The sequence below is a fragment of the Piliocolobus tephrosceles genome, chromosome 1 (genome assembly GCF_002776525.5).
Source record: "Piliocolobus tephrosceles isolate RC106 chromosome 1, ASM277652v3, whole genome shotgun sequence".
Taxonomy (NCBI): domain Eukaryota; kingdom Metazoa; phylum Chordata; class Mammalia; order Primates; family Cercopithecidae; genus Piliocolobus; species Piliocolobus tephrosceles.
In genome coordinates this window covers 27,796,771-27,821,016 of record NC_045434.1, presented here as the reverse complement: position 1 = coordinate 27,821,016, position 24,246 = coordinate 27,796,771, and the positions used below count along the sequence as shown (strand labels likewise).

General features: G+C 38.6%; 1 protein-coding gene across 1 annotated transcript; it reads right to left on the bottom strand.

Moving 5' to 3' along the window:
* Positions 1-31: 31 nt before the first annotated feature.
* On the bottom strand, positions 32-23,802 carry LOC111539252 (putative dimethylaniline monooxygenase [N-oxide-forming] 6). Its single transcript, XM_031935504.1, has 8 exons — positions 23,758-23,802; positions 22,576-22,725; positions 17,509-17,694; positions 14,662-14,824; positions 13,441-13,583; positions 11,541-11,740; positions 9,056-9,415; positions 32-787 (listed from the first exon to the last, which is right to left on the bottom strand). Exons 1-8 carry the CDS (start codon positions 23,800-23,802, stop codon positions 394-396), a joined length of 1,641 nt encoding a protein of 546 aa, XP_031791364.1. The 3' UTR covers positions 32-393.
* Positions 23,803-24,246: the final 444 nt, after the last annotated feature.

Below are 24,246 nucleotides of genomic sequence, written 5' to 3'. Positions count from 1 at the left end.
TCATTTTATCTTTGTTGTTGTCTTGGTATAAACTTAACTCTCTATGTTGATTTAATGTCAAGAACTTCAGTTAATGTGAAAAATACATTTGGTTGATATACTATAATGGACAAAATAAAATGCCTTTACATTTTATTAAACTTTGTTCAGCCTGAAAATCCGTGCTCAGGCATATTCGACTTCCTGTCTTGTCTTAAGCATCCCCAAATCTGCCAATCCAGCATGTGAAAAGCCTTTTAGAGAACAGATTCCCAACAGAGAGAGAGGCTGAGTATTTTCCATTTTACTTATACTTTAATTCAAAGGGGCCAATACTGATTTTCATAACTTCAGGAAAGGAGAGAGGAACTAGATTGTGATTGTGTGTGTGTGTGTTGTATTGTGTGATTACACTTACTCTGAACTTTGAGACCTCAAAGACTTTCTCATTAATGTAAGTGTAGCAGCCAGAAGGAGTAATGGGAATGAAAGCATTTTAAGCAAATTGTAAAAGGGGTGGGGTCGCTGAGCTTCACTGACAACTCTTGTCCTGGTTGGCTTCACTGTCCGGTTGTATTGGGTCAGGATGGCATTTCTGGCCCCATCCCACTTCCCTGGTCCCATCAGTCGAAACTGATATGGGCTGCAAGGGCCAAAGTACACCTCCAGGGCGAGGCGGGGATCTGTCAGGAAGAGCCATGGTATGTTAGGCTTGGCCCCTATGAAAGAGCCCAGCTTATCCATATATGTGATGTAATCTGTCTGCAAAGTCTGGCTCTGGCCAAACCTGAAGAAAGAAGAGAACATACTGCAATAAGTGTTACAGTTGCAAATAAGAGCATTAATTTCTTATGTTTTCTTTCAGAAAAATAATATTTTAAATGGCAATTCCATTTATGCCCCCCTTTTCTACAAAATTGAATTTATTGCTTTTTCTTTGGCTAAGTGAGCTGCTTTTCTCCTCCTTCCTAATCTCTATCTGAGTTTGATGTAACGTTGGACTTTTGCCTTTGGCCATGTGGCGTGGAGTAAACTGACCCTCTGGTTTAAGGAGACCAATTAACTTAGTTTACTCATTAACACATTATTCTTTATAATACATTGCTTAGAATCTGCCCCAATGTTAGACTTTCAGATTAGTTTGTTGAAAAGTGGGATCATGGATGGTTTTAATACTTCTATAATCTAATAATATAAATTGTTTCATACTAAAGAAAACAAAAAATATTTGACTGCAAAATATATACTTCCTCGAAAGATTTTGAAATGGCCATTCAGAGGGCCTGCAGACGGAAACAGCCCTGAAAAGCTGCCTTTGTGAAGATTTTTATCTGTGGAGAAAAGAAAGGGAAGTAAACAGAAGATGGAAACTAGGTTTCTCAGAGGCCTCCCTTGCCCACTCTAGGAAATATTAACTCGCAGGAGAGAGAGACTGAGAGTCAGGCACCGCTGAATGTCTGACAGAGAAACTTTCATCATAGGCTACTGACTCTGAGAGCCGCTCTCTGTGAGGTTTCGTCTGCAGGACAGGACAGCCTTTGTTTGACATGCTTTCTTCCCGTCAGTCTCCTATATCCTGTGATATTATCTCTGAAATCACCTTTAAAAAAATTATGACTGTGAAAAAAAATGTAATCACTCCATCTTTCTTCTAATCTCCAAGCTTCCGTTATTCATTCCTGAGCATAGGCCAAGCTAACTATGGGAGAAATTTAGTTTATAGTTTAACTTTGAAACAAAGATGGTAACAGCCCTTTCCCGAAGCAAACCCCCTCCTTGCTTGGGGGTCAGACTGCTTTTGTAGAACTAACAAATTAGCCACAAGGTAAGAAATTAGGGCTCAGGAGTCATGCAGTCAGAAGTCTCCAATTGCTCCTGTGGATAACATCACCATTGTAAAACCTAAGATTGGTGCTCAAGTTATTTTTCAGACCCTGCATTCTGATGGGCCAGCTGGCACTACCCAGACTGGTAAACTGGTTCATCTTGTCATGTGGTCTCCTCCCAGGAAGACCAGAAGACAAGCTTTGACTCCCTATGGTTTAATCCCTGATCCAACCAATCAACATTCCCCATTCCCTAGCCCCGGACTACCAAACTATCCTTAAATGAACCTAGCCTCTGAATTTTCATGGAGGCTGATTTGAGTAGTAATAAACTCCTGTCCTTCTGTTTAGTTGGCCAGACCCCAAAAGAGGGTTCTTGGAGCTCTCACAAGAAGGAATTCAGGGCCAGTCCATAAAGTGAAAGCAAGTTTATTAAGAAAGTAAAGAAATAAAAGAATGACTACTTCATAGGCAGAGCAGTGGCATGGGCTGCTCAACTGAGTATGCTTATAGTTACTTCTTGATTACATTTTAAACAAGGGGTGGATTATTCATGAGTTTTCCAGGAAAGAAATAGGCAGTTCCCAGAATTGAGGGTTCCTCCACTTTTTAGACTAGATAGGGTAACTTCCTGATATCGCCATGGCATTTGTAAACTGTCATGGTGCTGGTGGGAGTGTCTTCTAGCATGCTAATTCATTAGAATCAGCATATAATAAGTAGTGAGGATGACCAGAGGTCACTTTTTTCATCACCTTGGTTTTGGTGGGTTTTGGCCAGCTTCATTACTGAATCATGTTTTATCAGCAGGGTCTTTGTGACCTGAATCTTGTGCTGCCCTCCTATCTCGTCCTGTGACTAAGAATGCCTAACCTCCTGGGAATGCAGCCTAGGGGTCTCAGCCTCATTTTATCCAGCCTCTATTCAAGATGGAGTCACTCTGGTTCAAATGGCTCTGACAGCTGTGTGTTTATTAAACTCTCTCTATTGGAAAAACCTGCTGTTCTCAGTGCGTCAGCTTTTCTGGGCAGTGAGCAAGATGAATCTGTTGGGTGATTACACCTCCCCCAAAGCACAGAGAAACTTGGTCCGGGCTGCTGTTCTTTGGACTCATTAATTTCCTCTGAAAAATCATTTACTTTTACACTTCCATCTCCCCTATCCCCAGTGAAGAGAATATTTTAACATGAACGAACTGGCCCTCCTTTGAGTTCATGTTTTCTAAGGCTCTCATGCACACATGTGCACATAATAAATCTGTTATGTTTTTATCTTGTTAACCTGTCTTTTGTTATAGGGGTGTTGGCCATTACCTTTTATGACAGAAAAGAGATCACCCCCTTTCTGCCTCTATAGTTCTTTTAGTTGGAATGTGGCCTAATTTGCTTTTTGAAACTCTGAAGAGCAGCTTATCATTTAAGCAATAAGATGAACATTTTAACCTGTTTCCTCATCTTTATTCCTACTGGGCTCTAAAGGAAAGGGTATCAAGCTGCATGAATTGTTAGCATATAAAAGTGCCCAACTCTGAGAGGTGTTCTGTGAACTGGATGAAGTTGAGCAGAGGAGGTTTTGTTGAATCTGAGGATTCCATTTCTTTTCTTCTCTAGGCCCTGAGTGGGTGACTACATTGTGGCATTCAATGTGAGAGAAGAAAAATAGCTCAGAGTAGTCTGCGCTATGTGGGGTATGCAAAATTTATCAAGCTCAGATAGCCAGGCATATGGGACTTGTCATGTTGCCCTCTACCAATGCCTGGGGGCAATTGTTAAAAGGCATTTTGATTCCTGACTAGCTGCCTCACCCATCATCTTCATGTTCCTGGAATTTGTGATGCAAAGAACAGTGTATAGCCAATCAATAGCTACATAATTTTAATGTAACTTCTTGGTAAACAACTTAGAAGTTAACTCTTCTGTTTTTCCTTTAAAAGTCTACTTGTAACTGCTGCTAACGGAGTGTATATTCAGGGCAATTTGACTCTGTGCTCCTGCGTTGCAGTCCTCAAACTTGGCCCAAATCAATTCGTTGTATATTAAATTTGTCTCCGTGTTTTCCTTTAGGTTGACATATCAACGCCATGTTAAATGTTTGAAAAAGTAAAGAAACTTCCTATATTCAGTTGACTTTGGAAGAACTCAGGGGTTAGGGGCATTGAGTCCTCTTGCAGTCAAAAATCCATGTGGAACTTTTGACTCCCCAAATGCTTAACTCTTATTAACCTACTGTTGACTAGAAGCCTTACCAATAACACAAACAGTTGAATAACACATATTTTGTATATCATATGTATTAAATATTATTCTTACAATAACGTAAGCTGGAGAAAAGAAAATGTTATTAAGAAAATTATGAGGAAGAAAAAATATGTTTACTATTCATTAAGTGGAAGTGGCTTATAAACATCTTCATCCTCATCATCTTTATGTTGAGTAGGCTGAGGAGGAGGAGGAGGAGAAACAGAAGGGGTTGGTCTTGCTGTTTCATGGGTGCAGAAGTGGAAGAGATGAAGGAGGTAGAATTGGGGGCAGGAGAGGCAGGCACTTTGGTGTAATTATGGAAATACATCATAATTTCTGTCTGACTTTTGCTTTTTTATTTCTATAAAGATTTTCTATATAGTAGTAATCCTTCCTCTATGATCGCTTTAGTTTCAGTGCCTGTATCATAGAAGGGTCTATGTTATAAAAGAAGTCAAAAGCAGTCTTGAATAACTGGAACATGTCTGCCAGATAATCTAATGTCAGTTTATTTCTGGCATGGCTTTTTCTATGTCTTCTTTCTCATATGGCACTGCTTTGGAAGCACTCATCTCCATCAAGTCATCTTTTAGTTCCTCTGGTGTGGAATTAAAAGTGTCTATTAGTGGTGTCTATTAGCTCTTGAATTTCTCCATGATCCATATCTTGAAATGCTTCACCTTCGCCTTTTTATTTTGCCATATCCACAATCTTTTTCGGGATTGGCTCTGTTGTAAATCCTCTGAAGTCATATATAACATCTGGACATAGTTTTCTCCAGGATAAATATGTTGTTTTAGGATTGATGGCTTTCATGGCTTTTTCTATAACAATTAGGGCATCTTCGATGGTATAATCCTTCCAGACTTTCTTGATGTTCTCTCTATTGGGGTTGTCTTCCACAACATTGACAATCTTTTCCATAGAGTACGGTATGTGATGAGCATTAAAGATCCGTATGACTCCCTGATATAAAGGCTGAAGTAGAATGTTGTGTTTAGGGGAAATTAGACCACTTAGATGCCTTTGATGTTGAACGCATGAGGTTCTGCGTGGTCAGGGGCATTGTCTATATAAAAAAAAACTTTAAAAGGCAGTCTGTTATTGGCAAGGACTTTCTGACTTCAGGGACAAAGCATTGATGGAGCTAATCCAGATAAAGGGTCTTGTATAACCAAAAGAGAGGAAGCTGAGATTCATCTTTTCCCTTCAAGGCTTGAGGGGGTAGCTTCATAGATAGGGGCTGTCCTGATCATAAATCTGACTGCATTTGCACAAAACAGTAGTTAGCTTATTATTTCCCTCCCTAATCCTGGTGCTCACTTCTCCTCCTTATTAATAAATGGCCTTTGTGGCTTGCTTTTTTTCTCCCCCCCCCCCCCCCCCAGCATAGGGCACTTTTGTCTGCATTAAAAATCTGTTCAGGCAGGTATCCTTCCTCCTCAGTGATTTTCATAACGGCATCTGGGAATTCATCTCCTCTTTCTTGGTTGGTAGCAAGCACGTCTCCTGTTATCTTGACATTTTTTAAGCCAAAGCTCTCTCTGATATAATCAAATCATCCTTTGCTGGCATTAAATTTTCCAGCTTTAGATCCTTCACCTTCCTTTTGCTTTGTCATATAATGACTTCATGTTTTCTCAAATTATGTTAGAATCTATATGTGTACTTTCTTATAGCAATCCTGAACCCACATAAAAAGCGGCATTTTCAATACAAAATAAAAATACATTTTACAAAAAGTGCAAGATGTCATGACTGCTGGCATAGCTGCACTAGATTCATTTATCTTGAAATGGTGGGTAACTATAGCTGCAGAACTCAATGTATAGTATATATTAAGCAACTCAATTTTTTTCTTATAATGTCATAACTTTTCTCTGCTTCTTGGGAGCACTTCCAACATCATTAATGACACTTCATATGGAGCCCATGGTGTTATTAAAGGCTTAAGGTATTGCACTAAATGTGGTAAAAATATGTGAGAACCTTGAGAGATCACTTTTTATTGTGATGCAGAATTTACTGGAGCTATGAGCTGCTCAGGTGAAAATGATTAATGTCACACGGCATTTTAAGTAGATACTCAAAATACTTGAGCTCACTGCAATACCAACAGGAGGTGGCTACAAAATTATTATACTAGTACATCATGTACTACCATTAATTTTATGCAATTATGACAATATTGCATCTTTGTTTACATTTCTCTTGGCTATGAATGGTGCCATGTATAGTCTGTTAGAGTTTGTATGCATTAAGTTTTGATAAATTTTAATTTTTTTAATAATAGATTTGTGTATATTTCATGGTAGTAAATGATAAAATAGATTAGTATCTATATATATTTTGTACATGGCATCTTTTTCTTAATGTATTCAATATTTCTAGGCTACACAATTCATCTTTGAGTTTTTTAAATTGCTGCAAATCTCCAAAAAATTGCAAATTTTTTTTTGAGATGGAGTCTCATTCTGTCATCCAGGCTAGAGTGCAGTGGTGCGATCTCGGCTCACTGCAACCTCCACCTCCCTGATTCAAGTAATTCCCCTGCCTCAGCCTCCTGAGTAGCTGGGATTACAGACGCACGCCACTGTGCCCAGCTAATTTTTTTTGTATTTTTAGTAGAGACAGGGTTTTACCATGTTGGCCAGACTGGTCTCGAACTCCTGACCTCAGGTAATCCGCCCGCCTCAGCCTCCCAAAGTGTTGGGATTACAGGCGTGAGCCACCGTGCCCAGCCTGCCAAATGTTAATTGAAAAAAATTCATGTATAAGTGGACCTATATAGGTTTTCAAACCTGTGTTGTTCAAAGGTCAACTGTAGTCATTTATAGAGTCATTTCTTAACCTCATCACTATTGACATTTTGAGCCAGATAATTATTTGTTTTGGTGGACTGTGCTCTGCATTGTTGGATGGTTAGCAGAATCCTTGTTATCTACCCATAAGATGCTGGTAGCATGCCCTCATTAATGATGTTGGAAGTGCTCCCAAGAAGCAGAGAAAAGTTATGACATTATAAGAAAAAAATTGAGTTGCTTAATATATACTATACATTGAGTTCTGCAGCTATAGTTACCCACCATTTCAAGATAAATGAATCTAGTACAGGGTACATGAGTCTAGAAAAGAAATGAAGAGAAAAATATTGAAAAACACAAAGACATCAGGAATGCATAATGACATATGATGGAAATCATTTGGTTTTTATAAACTGTATTCCTGAAAATTTTTGTATCAAGAGGAGCTGTCTTTGATATCTTTAGCAAAATACCAGTTCACAGAAACAAAGACCTGAAAAGTTAATGGACCTTCTTTGGGAATGGCAAAGCTGGCCTGTAGTGAGATAGTGACAGCAGAGACAGTCGTAGCTTCAAATCACTCAGTCTCTTATTTCTGTAACATTATGGAGGACCTAATCCTCAACATATGTGCTCAGTACACTTCATGCGTATAATAGCTTAATAATTTCTTCCTATTTTTTTTCTATATCTTCTTCCTAAAACTTCTCTGAAGAAAGAATCTGGTAAAACAGTTCCTTTTAAGGTTTCTGGCATTTTAAAATAAGATAATGGAAGGAAGCATAGGATTTTAAACATCTTCTGCAGCTATTTAAAGTGTTTTAAGGGGCAGTAGACACTTTTTAGCTTTTTGCAAATTTCAGTACATCAATGCAACTTCTTTTAACTGATAATGGTAGCTTATGTGCCTTTGTAACAATGGATGAAAGTTGCTCTAAAATTTGCAATGCATGAACACTTCCCAGTCATCGTTAGGGTCTTATGTCAGCCTGGTAGTACCCTATGATTGATATTGGCTGGACACCCTGCTAGAAAGCATGAGGCCAGATTTTTGTTCTGCTTCATTTGTTGTTGTGTCCTAAATGCCAGGTTAGAGTCTAACACATAGCAGGTGTTCAGTAAATATTTGTGGAATAAATAAATGATATCATTTGCTTCATGAAAATTTCCTAGGTTTATGAACTGCATCCAGTCTTCTCATAATATCTCAGGGTCTTGGCATTGTTGTGCCTTTCAAAGGAAAAAGGCAATGGAAGTATTTTGCAGGGAGCACCTTTACAAAATATTTAATGATGGGGTTTATTTAAATAATGATATTTCATGGTATATGTGAAATAGAAATTTACCTATAAAAATTTTAGATAATATATATATATTCCATGATTGTTATGTTTTACTAATTACCAATAGTGTAAGTTTTTATAGATTAGTTATGTTAGATAAGTTATACCTATATTGGTCAATATTTTGGAGAATACTTGAATAAAAGAACATTTTTAGTAATAATGATAATAATAGTATGACTGGAGTAAATTAAATCAATATATTTGAGACTTTGCCTTTCTCCATGTAATCCTCATATTCTTGATTTCCTCACATAAGCCTACTTGTAGTCCCTGCAGACCATGAGGTCTAGAGTAGAGGGAGGGAAGAAGAAGATTGTCACGAGAATCAGAGTGGCCTAACTTTGTTATTCTGACAGAAGTTGACACCAGTGAGGTTTCTGGCATACCTCCAACACTCACCAGGGCCCTTCCAACCTTCACAATGTAGCCTGACAGTGCAGTTATCCTCTGCTAGTTTTTTCTTGCTTAAAATCTTGCAAAGTCCTTCTAAATCCCTATGAGAAGTTTAAGTTCTTTAACATGACTTACAAACCTGTATTTCTTGCCACTCCCTGCCTCTGCTTTATATTCCCTTCCCACCTAAATGTTTCTGGGTCCTAACACATTTCATGCTTTTCCTCACCTTTGTGACTTCCTGCATGCTGTTTGCTCTGTGTGAAATAGCTCACTGTCCAACTCCCCTCGCTAGAACCCCCCCAAATTTCCCCTATTATGGCATCCCCCACACCCCATTTTAAGCTCTGAGAGGTCAAGGAACATGATTGTCTTGTTCTCTTTGTATCCCTAGCACAGTGCTTTGCATATAGCACGTGTTCAATAAATGTTCATTGATAAAATGAATGAAAGACAGAATGGCCCACCTACTTGCAAATACTTTAGCAGCCCAGCGGGCTTGCAGGTCTGCTGTGGGGATGGCAGCTCCACGGGACTGAACCAAGCCAATCACAGCCAAGGTTGGCTTCTCCATTAGTGGGGGAAAGATGCCTTTAAACAAGGTGACCTCATTGTTTCTGCTTTTAATGATGGTCTCATCAAGGAAGGGGTAGGAATAATCATAGCCTGTTGCAAAGATGACAGAGTCGACAGCCTCAAACACGGTCCCATCCTCAAACCCAGCTGAGGTTTCCGTGAACTCCTTCACACTGGGCTTGATGGACACAATGCCACACAGGATGCGGGATGGGAGCTCATCATTGAACACAGGCTCTTTTCTCAGGGAACTACAGAAATGAGAGGCAAACATCCTTGCTGTAAATAGCTCATTTCCAAGACATACCTGCAACAGCCCATAACATTGAAATGACATCGAGCAGTTAAACATCAGCATGAGTGCTATTGAACTCTCTTCTCTCATGGCAATTCCTTTCCTAAATGAGAATAAAACTAATTTACAGACATAATAAAGTGGTTAAGAATGTCAACTCTGGAAGCAAATGGCCCAGGTTCATAACCTAGCTCCATCTCTTACTAGTTGTTACTTTTCTGTATGTTTCTTTATGTGTAAAATTGGGGATGGTGATGGAATCTTCCTCATAGGTTGTTGTGAAAATTAAATGACCAATTATCCTTAATGTACTTAAAACAGTTCCTGGTAATTGCAAGCACTGTTGTTATAAGTGCGCTATTATCATAACTTTAAAGTCTTGCTTACATGGGGAAGTCAAACTTGCAGTAGTGGGAAGTTTTATTGCCATGTTTGGTTTTCCTTCATCAGCTGTGTCCACAAAAAAGTATAACAACGTTGATATTGCATTTTAGTTGCCAAAATTCTAGGAATAATATTTTTCAGGACGATATATTTCATTTTGATTTAAGTTTCCTTTGAGATTCTGGAATTTCCTGCAAGTATCTCAGACACAAACTTTGTAAATCCTGAAATGTGTCTCTACTTCCATATCATCTTCTGTCTATCTAATCCTGCAACCACTTCTTTTACCTTACAAGGTAGCAAAACATAGATTGCAATGAAACCTGTTTTTTCTCCCCCTTTCCCCCTCCAGAAACTTTGGGTAATTGGAATCCTTTCCAAAAGGAAGCTTAGGTTTTAGAATGAATGCATCTCCAAAACTATGTTTTAATTGTCAAAATGGAAAGGCCAAAATATAATTTATAGACACTCTTACAAGATAAAAAAATCTTAACCAGTTCAAGCTATGGGACTTATATTGAACATAATTTTTAAAAACTTTTATTTTAGGTTTGGAGGTCCATGGTTTGTTATATAAGTAAACTGTGTGTCACGGGTTTGGTGTACAGATAATTTTGTCGCCTGGGTAATAAGCATAGTACCTGATAAGTATTTTTTCTAATCCTCTCCCTCCTCCCACCCTCTACCCTCAAGGAGGCCCCAGTGTTAAATGCACAAAATCAACATTTTTTTAGGGTTATAGCAGTCTGCACGACTTGGTAGTATAAGTGCTTCGGATTGACAGTTTAGCTCCTAAATCTGGCATTTGCTCTTTTGATTTGCAGTTCCTCCTTTTTCTTAACCTTTCTCTAAACACAATGAAACTTTTGGCTAGCATGGACCAGGAGATAAAATTTCTCAGTTCTTTCTTTTCTTATCAACTTAAATATTCTTTTTTTCTATTGATATGCTGGTTCTTCTACCTGGAGTGACCTTCCTAATTAGTAAGTGTTGGGCCCTGTCTCTATAAAGAAGTAAATAAATGAATTGACTAATCTTATGGGCCATGTTAGTTCTGTGACTCTCCGTTGCTTTACGTGTTCCATGCCTCCTGATGGTTCTGCAAAAATGTCAACATTTCGGGGTGGAAGAAGTATGTACTTTTGTTTTGAGACGTCCTACTTGCTGAGACATGTTGATTAACACTGTTTTGTTATTTGCTCCTTTGAAGCACATTAAGAAATTTGAAACTGGGAAGAACCAATTTTTTTAAAGCTTTATCATTTACAAAGAAATTCTTGTATTTTTATATTATTGAATACCACAACCATCTTGAGAAGAAGGTATTATTATTGATATCCCCTTTCATCCATAAGCATGGACAAGATATTCTTCCAAAAAACCAATTTAAGTTTCTTCAGTCCTCAAAGTTCTATGTGTTAGCTTGTAGCCACCACAAAAGCAGCACGCATGGCAGGGTGATTTATCTGCCAGCATCATCTCCATTTCAGGTTTTTCTATACCCTTTCTGTACTGGACTAATTTCAGTAAGGTTTCCAAGCCATACATGGTCTCTGGGTATATCTTGTCACCTGTGAAACCTTTAGTTTAATGTTACTAGGCTCAATGAGACAACAAAAGTAAGTTCTAGAGAGAATAAATTCACTTAAATGAGTGTCCCCCCTTTTTTGAAAAAAAAAAATTCTATTTTTAAGTACCCATTTAAAGGCATCAGGCCATAGTTCTCATGCTTAAACCATGTGTTCATCTTCTGGACATATAACCAGTCAGAGACGAATGAAGGAAGGACATTCTGGAGAAAGGATGCAAAGCGGGTAACGTACACCGTATCCCAAGGATAGCCATCATCCCAGACCCGACTCATGACCCAGGAACCACTTCTGGTACCGATAACGACCTGGTGGGGAAAGGCAACACAGATTTCAGTATCACTTTGTGAGAAATAAACAAACACAACACACTTCTTTGGGCACTTTCATGCATTTTCCTCAATATCCAAGTAGAAACACTCTTAAAAGGTGGGTCTAAATAAATTGATTAGCAGCCATAAAAAAGAATGAGTTCATGTCCTTTGCAGACACATGGATGAAGCTATAAAAACCATCATCCTCAGCAAACTAACACGGGAACAGAAAACCAAACACCGCATGTTCTCACTCATAAGTGGGAGTTGAACAATGAGAACACATAGACACAGGGAGGGGAACAACACACACGGGGACCTGTCGGGGGAGTGGGGGGCATATGCATACCTATGCTTGTTCTGTATATGTATCCCAGAACTTAAAATAAAAAAAAAATTTTAAAGTCTAAAATTTAAACTAGTAGAGACAGGACTCTCTCACCACCCCTGAGGGCTGGTGTGTAGATGTTGAAAGGATTAGAACCATACCTCAAGGAACAATAGGGCTCTGTGTTCAACTGTGATGGTTTAATCTTCACATACTCATAGACTAAGATGGCAAGTCTGGTAGGGACCAGATGATCCAGTGAGCCCCAGAGGTTGTGGCTGGTGATAGTGCGCTAGGTGGAGGAAAAATGTAGCTAAATCTCTAGCTGAAATTAGGCTGATGAGGTGTCAAGGATTTAATTCTGTTCTCTGTCCCTGGTTGTCTTTTCCAGTTCTCCCTACACACATACCCCAAGGACTTTTCCTGAGCAACCCAAACCATGGCAACCGCCTCAGCCCTGAGATGAGTCTGGCTGCTTATCTATTTTACCATCTTTGCAAAATAGACTTTAACTTTGTGATAACTGAAGGGAATTTTTAGTTAAAAAAATTTAGGTTTTATTTACATCCATTTAAGAATTTATTTATTGAGAACCCATTTTCTTAAAAATATGTTGTTTCTTTAGGGTCTATCGGTGATACATGATTCAGCCTGGAGTCCTCTGGGAAGTCTTCCTCGACCTTATCCAGGCTAAGTTAGATTCTCTTTTCCCTGTGTTGCTGTTGCCACACCTAATTCTACTGGAAGACTCACTACCTCCTTTGGTAATAGTCTGTGTGTACCTGTGAACCTCATCTCCATCCATTGACTCTTCCTTGAAGTCAGGAACTAGTTTAACTTATTTATGCATTTATTTTTAGTTTTTCATAGTTCTGACACATAGTAAGCACAGTAAGTGCCCAATATTTGTTAAGCACCTGCTGTTGATTGAATTAATGTTAGTAAGTACCAAATCATGCATATCTTTCAGAACTTCAGGGTGGTAAACAGAGTGCTTTTTGCATGATAGGTTATAATTAATACTGTTAAATAAATAAAGATTAAGCCTGACCAGGGACTAGTCTGTTTGGAGGTGATCAGAATATAAAATGAAAACAAGAAATACACACATACACACTCACCTATACATACACACACTCATGCACTTATCTTTGGATTCAATGGAATGTACTTCCTTACTAGCATGGGCCACATTATGTGGCTTCACATGGAGGATGTCAAAAGTCCTCCTTGATTTAAAGGACCACATACAAAAAGTGGATCTCTTGTGATGTGACATGTAAGTACCATCCTTAGTGCCTTGGCTGCTGACTTAGTAGCACAGCCCTAGCTTAGGTTTATTTCCCAAAACCTTTATGTCACGTACCTGTGTAGCCAGACGGCTGAGCTCAACAGCAATGTCAGATCCCGAATTCCCCAGACCGATCACGAGGACCCTCTTCCCTTTGAAGGCTTCTGGATTCTTATAATCCCGGCTATGGAGGTAGTTGCCTCGAAACCGGTCCAGGCCTAAGTGGAACACGGTGAGTGGTTTGAACTGATTTTCAGAAATTATGAAGATGTTTTCTTTGTGTCTTTTTAAACCTATTATCGGTTTTAATTAAAAATTTCCCCAGTTGAAGTGTATCCATTTAGCATTTTTTGACATTAAGCCCCCGAAAACTTACTTTTAGTGTCTTAAAAAATCTTGAGGCATGAGAATTTATGTTTCGATAATAATAATGGTTAATATTTATTGAATTAACTCTGTGGGCTAGATCCTTTGCTAAATGCTTTACATGTTTTAGCCATTTGATCTTGATAACATCCCTGCATGGTAGGCTATTGTCCCTATTTTAAAAGATGAGGAAATTGAGACAAGTTAAGTGGTAAGGAACTAGTGGAATAATAAGTTGAACCCAGGTGTTCTGATCCTATGCTCATAAACATTAAATATACTGCCTGTTAACATTAAGAATTTTAATCTTATTTTCCTTCTGAACCTTTACTCTTTAATTTGACTTGGCCTACGGACATCATACCTAGACATGGGAACTCTAATATCTTTGAGTAGACTGTGTTCCTGTGGCATGGAAGGAAGGCTCCATCTATGTTGTATTTATTTCAGGTTTGCCAGTTTTGGATGGTAATGAAGTGTGCTGCTATACACACACCCATGCGTGTACCCACACTCAAATCACTGAGATTTCTAAAGTTTGTTTGCAAATTGTGGATGAAGATGAAATTAGAAACTTAGGAGTCTCCTATAAATAACATAAGCATTTGGCAGTTGGATTCCTTTTTTTGAATGTAAATGTGGTCGGAGATCCCATGTGCTGTCAGAACTTATATTTCAGTTACTGTCTGTACAATAGGAACGTGTGTTTGTCTGATCTCTGGCTTGCAGGTCCTTGATTTTTTTAATATAAGGACTTGTGAAGCTATTTATTACTATATCTATCCTATCATTAAACTTAATTTTTTTTTTCTTTTGAAATCTTTGGGACTTTAAGAATAATCATTATGTAATATCTATAGAAATATATGTTTCTAACTCTTGAGGTTTGCATATAAAGTCCCCAGATTATTATATATTTTTCAAACTTACCAGGAAAGGAATCAGTTGGCAGATTGGGGTATACATGATGTCCTGAACAAATCATTACAGCATCAAAAATAGTAGATTCCTGTTTCCCATCCTTTTCAGTAGCAACAACCCATTGGCCTGTGACTAAGAAGCTGGTACATTTCTTTATACTGGAAACCAAGGTCTTAAAGAAAACCAGAAAATTTATTTTTCTATTTACAATTCTGTATGTGAAATTTTTTTTTCCTTCTTGCCTTGTTTCTGTGGAAGAAATAATTGTTATGAGCTCTCTTGGTCATTCAGAGATGTATAGAAAGATATTAAAATTGGAGTCACAGTGAATCTTCAGTGAGTATTTGAATCTCACAAGAAAAATTACTCACTGGAGTACATTTACTTTTTGACATCAAGTTAGTAGATTTAGGGGTAAATCACACTGAATATTTTTGTGAATGATGTCATCTAACAAATCTGTGTTGTTTTCTTATGGCTACTCTCTACTGACATGGCTTCCTCCTTTTCTGACCTCATCTTCCATCTACTCAATAAATATGGGACTATCTCAAGGTTTGATCGTTGGTGTCTCTTTTGCTCTACATGAGTACTCTACCTTAGAAATATTAGCAACTTTTATGATATGAATATACAAATACATCTATCTTTGGTCTCTCTTCTATCCAGTTTAGCTTGACCTTTCCATCTGGAGGGCCACCTAATACTTCCTCATATGTAGCAGGTTTTGATTGACCTACTTAAATTTCCTTTGAAACTGGCTTCTGACTTTATTTCTTTGAATGATGACATGAACCTCCCAGTCACTTATGCTTCAAATCCACGACTTGTTTTCCTTGTTATTTCTCCATCCTTGCCTTACGTTTAACAATAATTTCTCTCCCAATCTCACGCTTTCCTTCCATGATTGCTAACACTGCCTTCATTCAAGTCCTTATCACTCCCTTGCATGGACTACGGCAAAAACTCTAACTAGCCTGTCTTCAGTCTCCCATTTCCTACAAGCCATCCTTTGTCCTGCTTGTCAGATTAATCTTTCTAAAGGACCATATTATTTCATGTCTCCTGCTCGATTTCTGTTACTTCACAACCTCTTAAACTTATTCTACATTTCAAATGTGATTACTATTAAGTCCATGCAATTTTGTTCCAATTTACTCTTTTGGTTTTATTTTCTGTTATTCCCACAGACTTTTCTGGAACATATGCTGCAAATTGCTTCCCTAATGTCCATTCTCCCTTCATTCTTACTAACAGAACCCTGATTTTGTTTGGAGTGACAACATACCCAGCAAAGGGATGCATTTTCCAGGTTCCTGTGCAACTAGGGTGGCCTGTGAGATATAAGCAGACAATGTTGGACAGCTTTTTCAGGAGAATTTGTAAAAGGGGAGCTGATTCAGCTGGGAGAACATCCCTTTGCCCTTCATTCTTTCCTTTTTTTTTTTTTTTTTTTTTTGGCTTAGAAGGCAGATGTGATGGCTCCAGCTTCAGCAACTGTTTTGGACCACAAGGCAAACCTCATGATGTAGGCCTCATGCTAAGAAGGGTGAAGCTGAATCTTTGATGACTTTGGTGCCATCACAGAAGCTGTGGGTGTCCCTTCTTTGGACTTATTTTACATGGTTGCAAAATAATCCTCTGTTTTTCAAAATCACAGTATTTACACACTAGTTTTACTGATATATGTGGCCATATCTCATCTTACCAGATATATCTCCCTCCTAGCCAACTTGGTTTGCCCACTGTTCTCCAAATGAGCAGGGCATTTTCTCACCTCTCTAATTGTACTCATGCCACTCATTTATCTAAAACACCTGCTAAATACAACTAAATTTTACCTCCTGTAGAAAATACCTTCCCCCAAAGTGTTGCCTCTTGCTTCATGATCTCCATAGCATTGTTTTATTTATAAACAAATCATATATAGCTTTAAAAAGTTTTCTCTTTGATTGAAATTGTTACTGGAATCTTATTACTTACTCTTTATATATTTATTTTGAAATAACTTCGTGAGAGCTGAGTCTTAGATCTCCTTTTCTTTTACATATAGCACATAGCACAATCCTAGCACACAGTAGGAACTTCTATATGGTTGTTGATATTAATACCGTGATGGAAGCAAATGAATGTAATGAATGAATGGAATAAAATGACTATTGGAAAATTTTATTTTTACTATACATTTGGGGCTACTCCAGGTAAAATAATGATGTAAATATCACCACAATTCATAATTCTGCTGATTGTTTTTCCCACTATATGCATGTGTTCTGCATTTAACAGCAGTTAATTGAGGTTAAGAGTTCCAAACATACAGACAGAAATGCTCAGTAAAGAGGCCCAAACAAATGTAAAACATTATTCTCACAGAAACAATGCTGAAATCTCAAGTCTTTTTAATAAAAAAACTTATGAACTGAGTGGGTAAAAATGGGGGCAATGACTATATTTCCCATTTAAGTTGTTAACCTTTTCATAACGTAATGGGAGAATTCCTACCAAATGCTGTGGTTTTTTGAACCACAACTCATTGGCATTGAACTGACAAAATTCCTAATATATACTAAAGAGTTCTGGATTATTTCCAAAACATCAGAGCATGAGGGTGGAAAGTGGACAATGACAGGATAGCTGCCTCCATTTTCTAAGGTAGTCTGAAAGTTCTCAGGGAGTAGTGGACTAATAAGTCTAGTAGAAAAAAAAATCAGTGCATGAATGCTTTATAATCAGAGCCAACCTTTGATTACTGAGGTGCCCAAACATTTGGCTCTAAGTTTTATAATAGTTTGCTGTCTCCTTTTCTCTAACCCACACATATATTAATTTCAACAGTACAAGCTATGAGGCCCCTACCTCAAACTGTATGTATCTTAAAAGATCCTTCTTTTGAGCAAATGTCTTTATATATTCCTGGAGCTTGCTGTGGTGCATGTAGTTTGGGTAATCATCCGGGTAAGGGAAGTCTGGAGAGCACATCATTTCTTTGGAAGAGTTCGTGAATACAGACTGGTAAATGCTGGCTCTGCCTTCTTTGGGGTCCTAGGGAGAATAAGAAAGCTTAAAGAGAAAGCCAAGAATTGTCTTCCCTTCAGCGAACACAGGGGTTTAATTCTTGGTTGACTAAAAAACCCTTTTAATATTTGAAAGCATAAACAAAAATTAAAAGCTCTCAGTAAGATATGGAATGGAAAGCCCTTCACATAGCACCTGGCACAGAACTGGAGCTCTTTCCACGTGAATCCTCTTACTGTAATTACCCTCAGTGTTAGCTCTGTCTTTATAGTCACTTAGTGGTTTTTGCTTTCTCCTGTGCCACCACTGGTTCTGACCTTATACTCAGGTTAAAACAAACAAACAAACAAAACAAAAACAAAAACAGTTTAGAGGAGGCTTTGACTTCCAGCCTATTTATTTGCTATTGGAGTTTAGTAAACTCTTCACTGGCAGCAACCCGATATTGAGGTGGTTTCCCAACTTTGGCATAATCAGAATTACCTGGAGGGCTTCTTAGACCATAGATTCTTGAGCCCTATTCTTAGAATTTCAGATTCAATCTGTCTCGGGTATTGTCTGAGGTGGTTTGCATTTCTAACAAGTTCCTGGTGATGCTGATGCAGCTGGTTTAGGAACCACACTTAGACAACCACTGCTCTGTTGTAAATGAACCCTGTTCTTTGGCTCACCAGTTGCTGGCCTTCACTCCTCACCAAAGAAACACAGGAAACCAGAGCCCTTAGAACATGTGTTAGATCTTGGCACTTCATTGTAAAGCCTCTGTGTAATTGAAAAGTGGCTTATCTTTTAGAAGCAGTCAAAGGCTAAATTGAAAATAAACATTTCCTCTCAGTCGTGAGGGTAGGGTAAAAGTGCACACAATGTGCTGCCTTGAACATACATTTCAGAGCTGGCAGCTTCTGCTTCCAAGGTCCCGAAGGGACTCTTGTGCAATGGGGGAAAGAGATGGAATGTCACGTTGCTGATGGATTCAAGATGTGTATCTCCCTCTCACACCAGATGACCTCTGGAAGAGGGAGACAAAAAGTGCTGGAAAGGGTGAGAGGATTGTGTCCCAGTGGGGAAGTAGGCGGCTGCCCGAAGCCTCAGTATTTTTTTCTGAAGTTGAAAACCTAATCTTCCTCTGTTCATGGTTGCTGTATTTCTCATAAACATGGAAGCACAGGAATTTAAACTTTTAAAAATGTTTGTGGAGGTCGGAAAAAGTGTGAAGGCTCATGCCCAGCAGTTTGGCAGGCTGAGTGCTTCCCTTTCACCCACAACTAGTGCCTTTTACTGATGGTTGTGAGAAGGAGGAGAGGTTGGAAGGAGGTTTTTTTTCCAGCTGCCCATTGAAAGGAGGCAGGGCTGAACTGTGGGATGGAGCCTGGTTAAAGAAAGTGAGACTCTGTTCTGGGAAACAGATGCTAAGGCCTTGGAATATTTCCATCTTGAAATACTTTTATGCCTCTTGACCCCAGGCAATTATAACACAAGGAGAGAAGAGTACATACACTACAGCTCCTTGGAATTTTTCCTAAAACACTGTTCTCCAAACAAACACAAAAAAGCAAATGTATTATATAACAAGTCAGTTGCTCCAAGGAGCAGGCATTTTTATTATTTCAATATGAGGTGTGGTTTGAGCCAGTAAGGAGGAAATTCTACTTAGACTCTGCCTCTAGCTGAGGGAGCTTGCCCTAGAACCAGAGATCTAAGCAGCTGTGGGCACCATCTGTCTTAGATGATAACTGTGTTCATCTCTCATCTTTCCCACGAGAACATAAGTAACTTGAGGGCAAAGGCAGAGGTTAATTTCAGAATGTTGTACATGCATCTGAGCAGTCTACCTTGATCTTCTTTCCTATTTCAGCTCTGCTTATGAGTCCCATATCTCCTTGTCTAAATATGCCCTTGAAATATGCTCAAAAGTTGCCTTCAACTTTCTCATGCCTTTCCTTACCTTCCCTCTCAGCTATTGCCAAATCATCTTTAGCTTTACTGAGCTCCCATTATCCTTACTGCCCTAATTATATAGTCACTTATAGTTATTCTAATACTTGTTTTCTCACTGCTTTTACAGTGCTGACTGGTCTCTTATCTGCAGCTATGCTTAACGTAGTACCCTACACATAATGTACTCAGTACGTATTAATCGAATGAATATATGAATAAATGAGTGGGAAAAAGTTCAAATAGTCCTGGTTACAGCTTTTGCAATCAAAATGCTACTAACTTATTGTTAAGCATTTTTTTTTTTTTGAAATGGTGTCTTTCTTTGTTGCCCAGGCTGGAGTGCAGTGGCATGATCTCGGCTCACTGCAACTTCTGCCTCCTGGGTTCGAGATTCTCCTGCCTCAGCATCCTGAGTAGCTGGGATTACAGGCACCCACCACCACACCTGGCTAATTTTTGTGTTTTTAGTAGAGATGGAGTTTTTTCGTGTTGGCAAGGCTGGAACTCCTGACCTCAGGTGATCCACCGGCTTCGGCCTCCCAAAGTGCTGGGATAATGGGCGTGAGCCTCCGTACTTGGCTGTTAAGCAGCTTGTTATTACAACAGTAATAAAATCTTTTGAGGACATGAGGCCCTATTTAGGAGTGGATGAAACTGAAAACACACTCACATTCAGCCTGCTAGTATGTAAATCCCATTTGGTTTTCATTTCTCAGAAAAAGCAAATAGTGAAAAGTTCAGAATTATCAGGTTTCTGTCTGCTAGAACACCTTCTAAAAAAGGCTTGCAAGATAAAGTCTTATGTAACATGTTAAAAAAATTCCTCTCTGATTATATATTGTGCCAAGCAACTTTTCTAAGAAAAGAAGGAAGGGTTGGGGTGTGTGGAGGGAGCTAAAGTTTTCAGTATTTGTATGGGTCCATCTCCTCACCAGGCCTTTGAGTAGAATATTGCTTACAGACACGACCTTATGGAAAAGAGGAATTTCCTCTTGTGGATAAGTCAGAATCCAGCTTTGCATCTTATTCATAACTCAGAATCCAACTTTGTATGTTATTGATCTTTGTATCATATTATTGCTTCCTTAAATAAACTTTCTGATCTGGCTATATTGGCTAACTCATGGATCCCTCTCTGCACACACTATGTTCCTCGCCTTTTCTGTGCCTCCTGATTGTTAGTCTCTATTACCTGGTGCTGGCACACAGCCAATGCCTGCATAGGTCTATGGAGTGCCATTCGCAGACTGTTGGGAAATGCACTCTCTAGGAGTTGTGTCACAGGGTGTCCTCTATTTTGCTTGTCTGGGGTTATCCTTCAAGGCGAAGTGTAATCCCTGTGGGAGGTTTACTTTGGCCTACTAAGATTTCCATAGTCCACCCTCTTCTAAAAGTTCGAGGTACTTGTCCATTGAATTGATGGTGACAAGGTCTATCTTGTTATCGTGATTATGTAATCTCTTATTTAAAAGTCTTAGGGCCAGATATATTTTGGAATGTGTACATTTTTGGACTTCGCTCCATAACACTCCTAGACAGATCTGGGGCAGCAATCTGTCAAATGCAATAAAATTTCTGCTGTACAACAGAAAGTGATCTGTTGTACAGCAGAACACTTAGCCTCATGTTGATCCAATTCATGTTTTTTAATCTTATGATTTCAGAAGAGATTCTGCTATCAAATGAGTTTTTGCCCATTTGCTATCAAAGGATTGTGGAATTATATTATGGTTTGCTTAATCAAATGAAATGGAACCATTTACAAAGAGTGATTATATTCCATATTTATCATTCCAGTACTTAGCACAAACTAGCAGAATAGATGCTCAAGCATAATTTAATTGTTACTAGGGAGATGATAGAAAGCCATTTTATGATTTAGTCTAAGCTGTCCACATTTCCCTGAGCAAATGTAAATAAGGAAAATTAAATTCTTGAAAAATATTAACTCTTGATTACCCCCTACTGGGAAATAAAAATTAATGACCTTATATCTCATGGAGTGCTTTAAGGGTTACAAAACCAAATTTTTTTTAAAAAAGCTTGGAGAAGAATAAAGATATGTTCTAAGTTAGCACTGATATACTCTATTGGAGGAGGCTATTGGTGCAGGCAGGGCAATAACTGAGACCACGACAGGAAGTAGTTACAAGACGAATGATGTGAATATAATGTTTTCAAGCCAAATATGTATCATCAATAACTGATTACAATGACTGGGAAATTCAGGACAGAAGAACTAGAAGTTTCTCCAAACTTGGCTTTGAAATTTAAAAAAAAATGTGTTTACAAGGACTATTTCCTAATTATATTATTTCTACGGTAAGTCCAAATGGCAAAGACCATAATTTTTCTCTTTGGATTTGGAGCTGATAGACTATTCAACAACTGCACACACATCACACACAATCATCATCTATTATAATTTCTATCTGCCCAATAGACATAAGTTAATTATAGAATCATATCCTCTGCATTTGACAAATGAGCATTTGAGGTCCAGGGAAACAAAAGCAACTGGCCTGAAATCTATCTGCCTAGAAAACCTACAAGTTGAAATTAGAACTCAGGACTTCTGACCTCAGGATCTCAGTCCAGGTTTGTTTGCCTCTTTTCCAACCATGTTCCTGGCATTTAAGAGCAATAAAGAATAGAATCGTTTCAGTTACCTGGGAAGGCCATGGTACATTTTTGACTAATTACTAAACATTAGTGCCCTTTACAGCTTGGAGATCTGGACTTCACCATGCAGGTGATGATGTTTAATGAGCTGAAGATGTCCTTTTCAGGACAAATTTTGCTGGTGTGAAATAGTTTTTAGGGCATTAGTATGATGGGAGAGGTAAGATTTTACTTTCCAGATCTGGAGCTTTTGTGACCTGCCTCCTAAATCTGAATTAGAACTGACCAGATTTGATTTGCACTGGAACCCATCTCCTTTCACTGGTGTTACAATGATGTGCCACTCACCGAGAATTTCCACAGGCCTCCAACATCATTGCTCCTTTCAAAGCAAGTGGGCTCCAGCCCCTCCTCCAGACAGCACCGTATGGCAGCCAAGCCACTGACTCCAGCTCCGATGATGCCAACCCTCTTGCTCCTGATTGCCTGTAGGAGAGTCTGGAGAGAACACCTTTAGAGGAGTGTCTTTAATACTTACAATTTTTTCAGTAGAAATTATCAGCCAAGGTTTATGTATCAGGAACCTCACTCAAACATGAGAAGACATAGATGCACATTGATAGTACATGCTCATTATTTTTACCACTTTTGCTATAATAAGATACTAAAACTGGCTGCTTCTGATTATTCAATATGTCAAAAATAGCAGAGTCAGTGAATGCTAGAGCAGGAAGGACCTTGAAGATCATCAATCCAATGCTCTCAATTGCAGATGAAACTTTGGCATGCCAAGACCAGAAACTACTTCTTCAAGGTCTCAGAGGTAACAAATAAAGGAATGGGAAATAGACGTTCAGCCTGCTGCATGACATCCTCTGTACAAAATCACTCCTCATTTTGAATGCTTTAAGATGCTTCACCTCTTAAGCAAGCACCTTTCTCTCCCCAGAGAATTTGCAGTTCTCTAAATGTGGAAGAGAATGGCATTTAACAATATCTTTTGATGTAAAAATTGGGAAAAGGGGAGGAGTTATTCTTAAAGTAAAAATTCCTTTTTTTTTTTTCCTTGTATTTTTAATGGTATAGAACCCTAGTAAAATCTGAAAGAGAAGGATTGAGTGTGGTAGGGATAAGAGAAGAACAGGGGAGGGGTGGGTGGAGTAAAAAGAAAGGGATAGGAAAAGGGCAAGAATGAAGTCCCTGGTTCTTGTTACAAAAAGTATAGAACAGTGACTGCCATGGCCACGGGAGCTGTAAGGTGAAACTCCTGGGAGATTAGGGGAACAATGATTCTTTTATTTATTTTTGCTTTGAAAATATAGAATATATAAACAAAGGCTATGCACCTGGACTATAATGAAATGTTTTGTTGTGCCAGCTGTGAAAAGTAGCTCAGATTTCTGGAAACTTAGGAGGGCCTGATCTGAGTTGCTGAACTAACTCTAGTAGAGCAGCTTGTAAAACTAGTGAACTCAAAAGACAGAATTGTGGTCTTTGAAGCTTGTCTCTGGCTCCCTCACATTTCTATACCTGTGCTTCCTGCTTCTGTTTCCCTCCTTCCCTTCCTCTGGCCATTCCTTTCACTGTACTGACAGCCTTCTATATGTCATGCATTATAATACTCTTTTGGGGGGTTCAAAGATGAGAAAACACAGCACTTTCCATCCAGAACCACGAAGTCTAGTGGCGAGAGAGGTGATAAATGTCACAGTGGAAGTATGGTTCAGTGTAGTGCTAGCATGTAGGAAGAAAAATCTAGGTCCACCTGGAGGAAGAATAAGAGAGGCTTCAAGGAGTGTGAGAAGAGTGCACTAAATCATGAACTTCTATCATTCTTCCTTCAAACTGAGTCTTGAAGTAAGAATAGATGTTTTCCAGACAGATGAGGGACAAGAAATAGAAAACAGGCAGAGAGAAAAATATGTGCAAATGCATAGAAAAGTAAGAACACATGACGGGGGAACTATAATTAGTTCAGTTTTGCTGGACCATAAGTGATGGGAATAGCAGAATATGGGT

Coding starts and splice junctions, on each gene's coding strand:
- LOC111539252 (XM_031935504.1), bottom strand. CDS start 23,802: ATGGCCAGAGGAAGGGAAGGAGGGAAACAGAAGCAGGAAGCACAG. Junction 14,825..17,508: donor TAAGATACATACAGTTTGAG/GTAGGGGCCTCA, acceptor GTTTTCTTTAAG/ACCTTGGTTTCCAGTATAAA. Junction 9,416..11,540: donor GGCCTGATGCCTTTAAATGG/GTACTTAAAAAT, acceptor TCATTTCTGTAG/TTCCCTGAGAAAAGAGCCTG.